This window comes from Arachis hypogaea, chromosome 15, assembly GCF_003086295.3.
Source record: "Arachis hypogaea cultivar Tifrunner chromosome 15, arahy.Tifrunner.gnm2.J5K5, whole genome shotgun sequence".
Taxonomy (NCBI): domain Eukaryota; kingdom Viridiplantae; phylum Streptophyta; class Magnoliopsida; order Fabales; family Fabaceae; genus Arachis; species Arachis hypogaea.
In genome coordinates this window covers 11,847,548-11,859,577 of record NC_092050.1, presented here as the reverse complement: position 1 = coordinate 11,859,577, position 12,030 = coordinate 11,847,548, and the positions used below count along the sequence as shown (strand labels likewise).

The 12,030-nt window shown below is 38.7% G+C and overlaps 1 protein-coding gene and 1 long non-coding RNA gene across 2 annotated transcripts; both read right to left on the bottom strand.

Moving 5' to 3' along the window:
* Positions 1–286: 286 nt before the first annotated feature.
* On the bottom strand, positions 287–2,860 carry LOC140179470 (uncharacterized). Its single transcript, XR_011872943.1, has 3 exons — positions 2,224–2,860; positions 1,137–1,190; positions 287–608 (listed from the first exon to the last, which is right to left on the bottom strand). It is a non-coding gene; the product is annotated as an uncharacterized lncRNA (long non-coding RNA).
* Positions 2,861–8,349: 5,489 nt separating this feature from the next.
* LOC140179111 (uncharacterized) lies at positions 8,350–10,787 on the bottom strand. The gene is made up of 2 exons (XM_072217731.1): positions 9,821–10,787; positions 8,350–8,939 (listed from the first exon to the last, which is right to left on the bottom strand). Exons 1-2 carry the CDS (start codon positions 10,785–10,787, stop codon positions 8,350–8,352), a joined length of 1,557 nt encoding a protein of 518 aa, XP_072073832.1.
* Between the last annotated feature and the right edge of the window lie 1,243 nt (positions 10,788–12,030).

The following is a 12,030-nucleotide window of genomic DNA, read 5'->3' as shown; positions in this document are numbered from 1 at the left end:
AGCATGGCGATAGGTAGATATATGGCCACGCTTTTAAAGCGTGGCGATAGGTAGATATACGGCCACGCTTTTAAAGCGTGGCGATAACCTTATCAAATTAAAAAAAAAAAAATCCTTTTATTGACTTTACCTTCATCACTACATAATATAAACTTTCAGTCAGTTTCTATTACCAAACCAGTATGCAATTTTTATTACAAGACAAATCAAATAGTAATTACTAACATATATAATTTTTGCTATAATTGTTTTATACATTAATGCTCAAATACAAAATAAATCTCGAGTTCAAAACTCTAATTTCACAACAAGCTTTTCAACTTGAGCAAAAAATACAATGCTATCTAATACTTCAATTAGCTTACCAAATTTGACAATAATTATACAGATTTACTAAGGTGGGATTTACAAATCTTGGTAGGTTCGTTCCTTCCCTTTTGGCGTTTGAAACATCATGAAAACATCAGACCTGAAAGCCATCTTAGCAACATCTGTCTGCTCTGGCACTGCAGGAAGAACTTTGTCCACCCCATCATTCGGTGTATAGCCTTCCAGCAATTCTTTAATATCTTCAAGCATTCTTCGTCATCCGAATCATGAAGTATGTTCTAGAAATAAAATAATATAATCTAAGAAAACTATGGGATCAACTCAATCATAATATATATAGTTTGTTCCATTAATATTAACTCCTGTTTCTAGTGTAAATGTTTTGGCATGCTATCAAATAAATTATTTATATCAAATATATATTAAAATGCAAAAATATATATTGGAAATGAATTTAATAAAACATTTATTATACATAAATATACACAAATATACAACACTTCCGAGTTCATTATTTAGCTTTATTATTGCATCAAAAAATCATCACATGGAGGGAATCATTATTTAGCTTTAGCTATAATCCTAAAGCATTTATCATAAACCAAAGCATGCAGGTTCAGTACCCCTAAATTCTAACCACTCCTGTAATTATAATACTTCTAATGATATGTCAGGAACAAGTAGTTTCCAGTCAACCTTGATGATATAATATAGTCTATAGTTCATACATCTAAAGCAGAGACTGTTTTCCATAGTTATTAAAATATCCCAGAGAATGAGTTTCAGGAGCATCAGTGTCAACTTACTTGTCTTTGAGTTTCCAACTGAGATGTTAGAAGACGGTTGTATTCATCCAAAATCTATTTTTGAGAAATAACAATGAATCACTAACCATGTATAGAAATGGGAAATATACTCAAGAACAGTGGTGCTAATAACAATGAAGACTTAGTGTGTTAGAAAATTAAAATGCTATCCTATCAAATGATGATGTGGAACTATATCTACAAGACAGTATATTTATTAAATATAAAGTGGTTCATGCAAGCAGGCCAGTGTTAATTAATCACAGCGAGCAAGATTATATCAGACCCAGATATGCATATGTTTCTATTTCAGGCTATCTGTCCAAGTTAGCTTCAGCATAAACATAGGACATTCAAGAGTTTATATAGAACAAACATACTTCCAAAACTTCAATACAAAGTGGAAATATAATACTTTTTGCAATTATTATATTAGTAATCGCTTTGTCCTCTAACAGATTTCAAGGACTAATAATTTTGTTTTTGGGGCCGGGGAGAGGGGAGATGGGAATCAATTCTAAAAAAATGATAATGTTCTATACTAATGTAGGACAAAATAAGGGTTGCATAGTTTTATTATTTTTGTTTTTTGTTATAATGTCAGAGAAATCTTGATGCATATAAATTTTGATGCATATAATGTTCTATACACAAATCTTGATGCATATAAATTTTTCGTCCAAATGTTCCTCTTCAAGGTGATTTGAATTGAGATTTCTACTTAAAATCTAATGCAACAGAATAAACAGAGTAAATATATAAAACCAGAAATAATTTATAGGCAACATTATAATCTTTTCATGTCATTTGCAATAAAACCAGAAACAGCTATTGGTACCAGAAATTCCCACATAATAATAGCAAATACAACACAGAACAATCAAACTGCAAAAGTAGTGTTGAAACTCTATGTTCATATGAGGTCACTTTATTTCTAAAATCATATATGCCGAGATGTAGAAGGCATATAGTAAGCTGCTTCCTTCCTGAAAGTAACATTTTGTGATAATAGAATTGCATAAACCAGCCAAAATAAGAACTTCAATACAAAGTGGAAACAAGATGAAGGAATGAAAAACCTGCTTACCGGGCAAGACAAGTATGTCCACTTTGAAACACAAGGGCATTGAAAGGAGTGATCGCAAAGTGTAGTGAGTATTCCACTTCTATCCGTAACATAAAAAGGTTGCACAATTAACCAAAAAATTATAACATGTGCTTTAACAATAGGACAAGTTGTGGAGAAAATTACCTTTGGAACTGCATTCCGTTGCCCTTCTGAGCACTAATCACAAGAACCTTCTGAGCACAAATAAAAAACCCCATAACATGAAAAAGGATAAAAATTCAAAGGGGGAAGAAAAATAGAGAAAGAAAGAAGACACACCCTACAACAAGGCGACAAGAGAAAGAAAGAAAGAAAGAGAAAAATTAAAGAGGGAGTAGAGTAGAATAATAATGGAAGGGGAGAGAAAGAAAGAGGAAAAAAGGAAACAGAAAAAAAATGAACAAGAATGGAAGAGGGAGTTAGGGGGTGTTGGAAGTGGCTGATCTCACAGGCCTGAAAATCCTTACAACAACCCCAATTGGCTTCTATTTCTATCTATTGCACTAGATCTATGTATCTAACAAACCAAGAGCTAAGAAAAATTATCATAAGCAGAAAGAAAAACATAAAAATATATATAAACATAAATTAAAAAAAAGGGCTCATATAGAAAGGAAAAAGTCAAAATAAAAAGTAAAGAAAGACCAGTGGAACTTCTTGTTTGCAGAACCAAAGAGATACAAAGAGGAAAAATAAATTTGGTGCAATTTTCATTCTCTATTTTACTGTTATTTTTTTCTTTATTAACCAAAGTTTGAAAAGATTACTTGCTGCAGACATCCCACTTGCGAACTCCAATGAGCTTGGCATGGAGCACCTGCTGCACATCTCTTCCGTTCAAATAATTTGTAACTTTGTCATCTACGCACACATCGATGCTCTCATTTTCTTTCTGTTTGGCCATAGGAAGGGAAAAAACTCAAGTAAAAAGGAACAAAAAAAACTCAAGTAAAAAAAACTCAAGTAAAAAGGGAATCTGATATTAATCCGTGAGACCAAAAAAACTCAGCCCTTGAATTGAAGTCAGTGGCATATTCTACAAGTGGATTACCCAACTGCAATAATGCAAAGAGACCCTTTAAGCATTAATATTATTAGCAATATCTAAGAATGAAAGGCAGAAAGAAGCATAGTTTATAAATTTATTTGGTAAATAAATTGTATATTGCTTACAGCTTTGCCTTTCAGATTGAATATCTTCTCCTTTTTGTAAATAAAGGGCTCCTGACATGGATTCATTTGCTCCTGGAAAAGCCATCTTCTTTATTTCACCTATACCTACCCTAATAAATCACACTACAAAATCTTCTCAACAATATGAAGAAAAATTCTGGTCTTGATCAGCTTCCAGATGGTGTTTGTGTTAGGGAATAATCTGAAAAGGAAAAGACAATGAAATATTGAAACTTTTGGGGAATCTATCTATCTCATTGCAGCATATTTTTTCAACTTAGTTCACAACATTTATATTGTTAGCTTCTAAAATAGTTTCATTTGCTTCTAATATTATAGCATAGTATGCACTCTATGTCAAAGAACAATTTCAATAGCTACACGCTGGATAAAACTAAGTTCAATTCAGCACACTGTAGCGATTTTCCATTCCATCATTCCTACACATGTCAAATCACGATTTTGGGATTTTAACGAAAGAAATATGCAAGGAAAGCAACAAACGTTTAAGGAGAAGAAACGGTACCTGATGAAGAGGAGGCGGTGGAGATGGTGGAGGTGGGGCCCACACCAGCGAATGAGGTCATCGAAGGAGATGTGATCGGCAACGGTGAGAATGAAGACAAGAGAAGAGCGAGAGCTAGGGCTTGGGATCGAGGAGTGAGAGGAGCTCCGGAACAAGTGGAGAATCCCTCTTCGCTCCCTGAATTTAGGGCTCGAATCTTCATCGTTCTCGGAGAAGATGGATTTAGGGTACAAAGGCTGCTCCGAGTCGACCGTGTGAACTCGGAGAAAGTCACCACCAGAGAGACTTACGACGAGGGAGTCACCACCAAAGAGAATCACCGCCGAAGGAGCAGCGATGGTGGGAATGCCGGAAGAGAGAGTGACGACAGAGGCATCGCGAGCGCCAGCGGTGTTCTTCGGAGGGCTGGGGTTCTTCACAGAGTGCTGGGGTGAGGACTGGGGTTCATCAAAGCTTTTAGGGTTCTGGCCTTCTGGGTTCTTTCAAGAGAAAGGGGGGTTTTGAATGATGAAGGAGATAAGCAGCGTTTTGATTGAGGAAGTAAAACGGAGCGTTTTATTTTGTATGAGGACCTTTTGGCCACGCTTTTAAAGCGTGCCAAAAGAGTACCATGATATATGGCCACATTTTTTAAGTGTGGCCGTAATGAAACCCTCTCGCCACGCTTTTAAACCGTCCCTATTTCTCTCTATGGCCACGCTTTTGAAGCGTGGCAGAAAAAAATCTTTTGGCCACGCTTTTAAAGCGTGCCAAAAGAGTACTAGGATATGGCCACGTTTTATAAGCATGGCCGTAATGAAACCCTATCGCCACACTTTTAAAACGTCCCTCTTTCTCTCTATGGCCACGCTTTTGAAGCGTGGCAGAAAAAAATGTGGCCGTTTCTCTAATCAATTGTCACCCTTCCAAAAGTGTGGCCGTTGACCCTTTTCGCCATGTTTTTGAAGCGTGGCAAGAAAAAACGTGGCCAAATCTCTATTCAATCGCCACCCTCACAAAAGCGTGGCCATAGGCTTTTTTTCTTGTAGTGTATTATCTTTGTTTTTTTATCTATATTTGTTATCTCTATTTTTTAATCTATATCTGTTATCTCTGTTTTTCAATCTATATCTATTATCTCTGTTTCTGTGTGAAACTGAACTCCAAGGTATAGCTCGTTCGGGCTGCCGCTTGAACAGACTTTCCTTGGAGTAAAAAGTGTGGAACGTTATCTTCTTGTGGGGAGGCGGCGTTGGATACCTGCAAAGGGACTCCAACGCTCAAGTAACTATGAGTGTGAGAGAGTTCAGAGTAAGAATCAGAATGAATTGCGTACCTTTAGATTAGCAACTCATTAGCACTTATAGTGGGTTATTCGAACTGTTTGTTATACGGATCAGGTTTGTTACTCGTATCTTAGTTGCAGGTTTGACGGGGTTTGTGCTAGCCGTTGCCCGGGTTTATTGGGATAGTGATAGCCTTGAGTGAGGTGGTTATCCTAGGGAAGTTATCTCTGCCAGCTATACTAGGTTCCGAGATTGTTGTTGTTGTGGGTCAGGGTTTTAGTAACGGATCATAGCCCCCAAGCTTGACCTATTTTTCAAGGCCGAGCTATAACAGGTCGAGCTTTAGGTATAGCTCGGAACCGAGTATAGTGGTAGCCCCCAAGGTCGACTTGTTTGCTCTTCGAGGTTTGTTTTGAAAAACTTGGCAAGGTTGAATTTTTAGGCGGTAAATTAATTGTTCTAGGAGAGAGAATGTCGGGAGACGTGCGCTATAATTGTGTGTTGGGAATAGGGAAGGTTGGCGATTCGGGCCGTTGATGATGGGGTTGGTAATCATTATCGACGGTTTTGATTTGATTGGGGGTTTGGGTTTTTTTACCTGGGCATGTGGTTTAGTGGGCTGGTAAAATTTTCTGGACTCTTGGCTTACCGCTTTTGATCTTCTTCATCCTTGCATCCTTTCCGGAATAAGTAAGAAAGGTCAATAACTGGTTTGCTTTTGTTCTTCGTTTCTTTTCTTCTTCTGCTTCTAATTTTCTGATGGATAAAGGAAAAGGTGTGATGACTGATAAAAGGGTTAAGGGTAAGGGGAAGAAAGAGTTGAGTGGGAATACTGATAAGATTGTAGAAGAAGTTTTTGTGTGGGATCCTGTTAATCCGTATGGGTGGGTTGCTGACTCGGTGAAGGGTTGGGCTTCAAGTTTTGATGATGAGCTTAGTGTATCCCAGTTAGGATCGCCATCGTCCTGGGTAAGGGAGGGTAGTGAGATAGGCCTTAGGTTTATACCATGCAATGCTGACGATCGTGTTTGTTACCGGGGTGAGGGTTTTGAATATTTTTATATGTACAGTGCTGTGTTTGTTGAATTGGGGGTTAGGTTTCCATTTTCTGATTTTGAGTGTGGGATTTTGATGCAGTTGAAGTGTGCTCCCTCGCAACTACGTCTAAACTCCTGGGCGTTTGTTAAGGCGTTTGAGATTTTGATGGGTGTCTTGGAGATGGAGCCGTCGTTAGAGGTATTTTTTGCTTTGTTTCAATGTAAGGGCGTAAAGAGGGGTTGTTGGCTAAACCTTGCTAGTGCTCCTGGGCGGGCGATTTTCTGTCTTTATCGTTCTTCTTTCAAAGGATTTAAGTCTATGTTTCTAAAAATTGGTGTGGTTAAGGGTGATTTTCTCTGGTACGTTGATCACTGTTTGTTAGAGAAGTTCCCTTTGTTTTGGGTTCCGCGGCCTAGGCAGATTCTAGGTATGGATGTGATGGAGTATGAGAACGAAATGATGGTTGAATTTTTAGTGAATAATGTATCATCTTCTTCTCTGTTTTCTGTTGTGGATATGCTTGATCTTGAGTCTGATAAAAACGCGTTGTCTGAGTATATAGGTAAATGATTGTTTCATTGTTTTGTCTGTTTTGGTATTTTGTGTTTTCTTTTTCTTTTGACTGTCTTGTATTTTTGTAGTTGAAAAGGTACCTAAGGTGACTTCGACGAGCTTGCGTGCATTCTTCCGTTCGAAGAACGTTGAAAGGCAAGGTTCTAGTAGGCAGGCTGCTGCTGGGGTTGGTGCCGAGGTGAACCAGGGTTCCCCGGTGAGGAAGGTTAATTACAAAAGAAAGAAAGTGGAAAAGAAAGAGAGGGGGACTGATGGGGCCGAGGATGTTCTGGGTCAGAAGGGTGCTGATTTGGAAAAGGTAAAACGGTTTGCTGATAGTCAGAGAGTTCTGCATGGCTTCACAGAAGGTGAAGACCTAACATCTGTGTGGAGGGAACATTTTGATTATTCTGCTATTGCTGATGAGCGTGCCCAGAATCCTTCTGATGTGAAAGTTGTTCACGATGTTGGTGATGTTGGGGTGGCTCAATTTCTGCAGGTATTTGTTTGAGTGTTGTGTAATTTGGTTTTCTTCTATATCGTTTACCTGATTGAGATTGTGTCTGTGTTGTTCAGGTTCTTGGATTCCATTTGATGTGCATAGGTCGGACTCAGGAGCTAAAACATGCTCGGGATGCCTTTGATAGGGCTTCTCTGACTCAGCTTATGCAGGAGAATGTTGAGAAGTCTGGTAAGCTCCGTGATGCCCTTGATTTGGTGAATGTTCTTCAAGAAAAATTGACAACATGTGAGAAATCTGAGAAGGAACTGAAGGAAAAGAACGTAGCTTTGGAGGCGAGGCTAGTAGTTCTCGGAGCGGAGAAAAAATAGGCTGAGGCTGAAAAAGAAGATCATGGTTTGGAAATGTTTTTGGCCAGATTTGAAAGGGCTATTGAGCAGGCCAAATTCCTTGCTCCTGCTGCTGATCTTTCGGGAATGGATCCTTGCAAAGTTGTAGTGGGGGACGAGTTGGTTGAAGATGGGGATGGTGTTGAGGGTGAGGGGAAGAACCCTGATGTTTGATTTCTGTAATAGATAGTATTATGGATTTGTCTAACTTATAATCATTTTTTGTTATGAACTGCTAGTCTTTTGGCTAAATGAATATGATGGTTAAGCTTGTTTGTAAAACTATCGGCGTACTTGATATTTGTTTGCTTTTGAGAATCGGGTGATTTTTGAGTAGAGTACAAGAGTTTGTACTTTTTGATGTATAGCGTTTTGTGGAATTTAATCGATCGATTTATGTATGTTTGGTGTTATACACTTTAGGTTTTAGTGGGTTTGATATGGTTTGAACTGGATTTTGATGAGCTTGTTTGATGTTAGATTTGTTTTGCGATAGTCTGAGTGCGTCGGAAGTTTTGGATATAGCAATGCGAATAGTATGGGAGACAGAGTGTGAGCAGTTGCGTTTTTTAGTTTGCACTATAAATGATTGAAAAGAATGCGGGGTTGTATGCCTCATTAAAACCTCTCCAGCAAAAACCCTCCTTAGGGATAAAATCTGGTAGTAGGAAAAAGAGTACATCACCGTGTCCGACTTATAGACTAGCTGTAGTACATTTTGAGGGAAGCTATATTCCAAGTATTTGGTAGTATAGCTCCATCGAGTCTTTGTAATTTGTATGCGCCTTTGCCGACGACTTTCTGTACTCTGAATGGTCCTTCCCAGTTTGCGCCTAATTTGCCATGTGCTTGTGGCTTTCGTATGTCTTCAACTTTTCTTAGTACGAGATCTCCTTCCGAGAATGTTCTTTGTCTGAGCTTCTTGTTATATTTCCTATCTATAGCTCGTCTTGTCGCTATTTGTTTTAGCGCGGATATGTCCCGAGTTTCCTCTATAAGGTCAAGTTCGGCTCTTCTACTTTGGGCATTGTCGCTTTTGTTTGTAGTTCTAGTGTTTTGTAGGGATACCTCAATTGGTATCATTGCCTCGCTTCCGTAGACTAGCCTGAATGGTGTTTCCTTTGTTGCTGATTGTTCGGTTGTGTTATAGCTCCATAGTACTTCGGAGATAAGCTCGGCCCATTCTCCTTTTGAGTCGTCGAGCTTCTTTTTGAGTCCCTGCAAAATGATCTTATTGGCGGCTTCGGCTAAGCCGTTAGTTTGTGGATGTTCGATAGAAGAGAACTGTTGAACTATTTTGAAATTTTGTAAAAAGTTTGTAAACTTTTGATCTATAAATTATCTACCATTATCGATGATGATGGATTGAGGTATACCAAAATGGCATAGTATGTTTCTCCATACAAAAGAAATCATTTTTTCAGAAGTGATTTTTGCCAATGGTGTAGCCTCTATCCATTTTGTGAAGTAATCTATGGCGACAATTAAAAATTTAACCTGGCCTGGGGCGGGTGGAAATGGTCCAAGGATATCTAGCCCCATTTGTTGAATGGCCAGCATATCTCGGACGTGTGTAATTGCTCGGCTGGGTTATGGATGATGGGTTCATGGCATTGACAGTGATCACAATGTTTGACTTTATTCATGCAGTCTTGCTGTAACGTCAGCCAGTAGTAGCCAGCTCGGAGTATTTTGGAAGCTAAACTTCGGCCGCCGATGTGTGTGCCACAGACTCCTTCATGGACTTCATCTATTGCCAATTTGGACTCTGCTGTATTTAGGCATCTTAGCAGGGGTCTTGTGAATCCTCTTTTGTATAAGTCGGCTCCGAGCATTGTGTAGAAGCTCGCTCTTCGTTTGAACTTTCATTGATTTTGGATGTTGCTGGGGATGTTACCTGTTTGCAAGTAAGTGATGAAAGGTGATCTCTAGTCATCCTCCTGCGAAATACTCGAGATTGATGTTAGTATAACACTAGGTTCTTCGAGTGTTAGTTGGGATAAGATGGGTGGTGTAGTTTGAGTTCTTGTTGTTGCTAATTTCGAGAGAATATCTGCTCTGTCATTTTGTTCCCGAGGTATGTGGGATATGTTGAAATTTTGAAAATTTTTTACGAGGTTATTGACTATGGTATTGTATTTTTCTAACAATGGGTCTTTTACCTGGAAAATACCTGTTACCTGTTGTACTATGAGGAGGGAGTCGCATTTGACGTTTAAATGTGCTATTCCCATTGTGTGAGCAAGTCGAAGTCCTGCGATTAGAGCTTCGTACTCTGCTTGGTTGTTGCTTGCATGAAAGGTAAATTGCAGGGATTGCTCGAACCATGTTCCGTGTTTGTCTTCGATGAGTATTCCTGCTCCGGAACCTTTGCTGTTTGAGGCGCCATCGACATATAGTGTCCATATATTGTTTTCTGAATCTTGTTCTTCTGTAGTGAGTTCTGCAATGAAGTCGGCTAGTGCTTGGGATTTGATGGCTCCTCTGGATTGGTATTGGATGTCGTATTCTGATAGCTCGATCGACCATTTGATTAGTCTTCCTGCTAGCTCGGGCTTGGTCAGTATTTGTCTTAAGGGTTGTGCTGTTCGGACCACGATGGTGTGGCTTTGAAAGTAGTGTCGTAGGCGTCTGGCTGTTGTGACCAGAGCTAGAGCCAGTTTCTCTATTTTTGGGTAACGGACCTCGGCGTTTTGAAGTGATTTGCTGACGAAGTACACCGGGTGTTGCTGTTTCCCTGCTTCTGTTACCAAGGCAGAGCTGATAGCCTGGTCAGTAATAGATAAGTATAGATAGAGTGGTTTACCAGCTTCTGGAGTCTGGAGGATTGGGGGAGCTGAAAGTATGGCCTTGAGCTCGGTAAAGGCTTTTTCGCATTCTTCGGTCCAGTTAAACTCCTGTTGTTTCCTTAGATTTTTGAAAAAATGGTGTGATCTGTGAGCTATCCGAGGTAGGAATCTGGCTAATGCTGCAAGTCGGCCGGTTAGTTGTTGGACCTCTTTCACTGTCTTTGGACTTCGCATATTCAGGACTGCCTGGCACTTTTCTGGATTTGCCTCTATACCTCGACAGGTTAGCATGAAGCCGAGGAACTTACCACTTTGCACTCCGAATGCACATTTATCGGGGTTGAGCTTCATATTGTATTTTCAGAGTTGTTGGAATATCTCCGTTAGATCTTGAACACGTTTTGCTGTGTGTGTTGACTTTGCCACCATATCGTCGACATAGACTTCTATGTTTCGTCCGATTTGATTTGTGAAAATTTTGTCCATTAGTCGTTGGTAGGTGGCACCTGTATTTTTTAGTCCAAATGGCATGACCTTATAGCAAAAGTTTCCATTGTCAGTAATGAAAGCAGTTTTATCTTGATCAGATTTATGCATGAGGATTTGGTTATAGTCAGAATAGGCATCCATAAAACTTAGACATTGAAAACCAAAAGAATTATCAACAAGCTTATCAATGCATGGGAGGAGGTATGCGTTGTAAGACCCAGAATTTTCAAAAAGAAATATTATTATGAGTTAATTTCAATTTATTTATTCATTAAAGACTTTATTTTTAGAAATTATTTTATTAAAAGTAATTAAATCAAGTTTTGACAATTAAATTAGAAATTTTATTTAATGTTATAATTATTGAATAATTTTCTATATTTATATTATACAGCTTAACAGTTGTAAAAGAATAAGAATTTTATACAATTTAGTTACATAATTGAAATTCTAAAATTTAATACTTTAATTTTATAAACAAAGAAAATTAATTATATTATCTTTAATTTTAAATTAAAATATTTGATTAAAAGTTAATTAGTAAATTAATAATCAAATAATATTTTTAACATAATTTTAATAGATTAAATTAAGTTTTTAATTAATACTCTATACCCCTAATTTTATTAAAATTACCTAAACTACCATAATCCTAACCTTCTACCTCCCACCGTCTTTTCCTTCCCCAAACCTAATACCTAATTGCTTCAGGAAACAAAGAACAGAAGAAAGAAACAAATGAAAGAAAGAAAAATAGAAAGGGTAAACGGGAAAAGAAAGAAAGAAAGAAAGAAAGAAAGAAAGAAGGAAAGAAAGGGAGAGAGCGATCTGAGAGAGAGAGCAGAGGGAATCCAAAAGGAAGGAAGGGAGGGGGAGGCTCGCCGCCGTCGGGGTTAGGTGCCACCGCTCCCAGCGCCGTCGCTATCGCGGAGAGGAGGGACAGAGACCTTGCCGCGCCGCCCAGTTCACTGTTCTGCTACCACCGATCTATCTTGAAGCCGTCTCTGCCGAGCTGCCATCGATGCAAGGAACCGCACGAGAGATAGAGGAGTCATCGAGGGAGAAGAGGTCACACAGAGGAAGGAAGCGTTGCTGCCTGCACTGC

What these genes read in the sequence shown, in the direction of transcription:
- LOC140179111 (XM_072217731.1), bottom strand. Translation starts at nt 10,787, where the DNA reads ATGAAGCTCAACCCCGATAAATGTGCATTCGGAGTGCAAAGTGGTAAG. An exon ending in CATAGTACAACAGGTAACAG is followed by an intron (nt 8,940 to 9,820) that starts GTATTTTCCAGG and finishes ATTTCAAAATAG; the next exon opens with TTCAACAGTTCTCTTCTATC.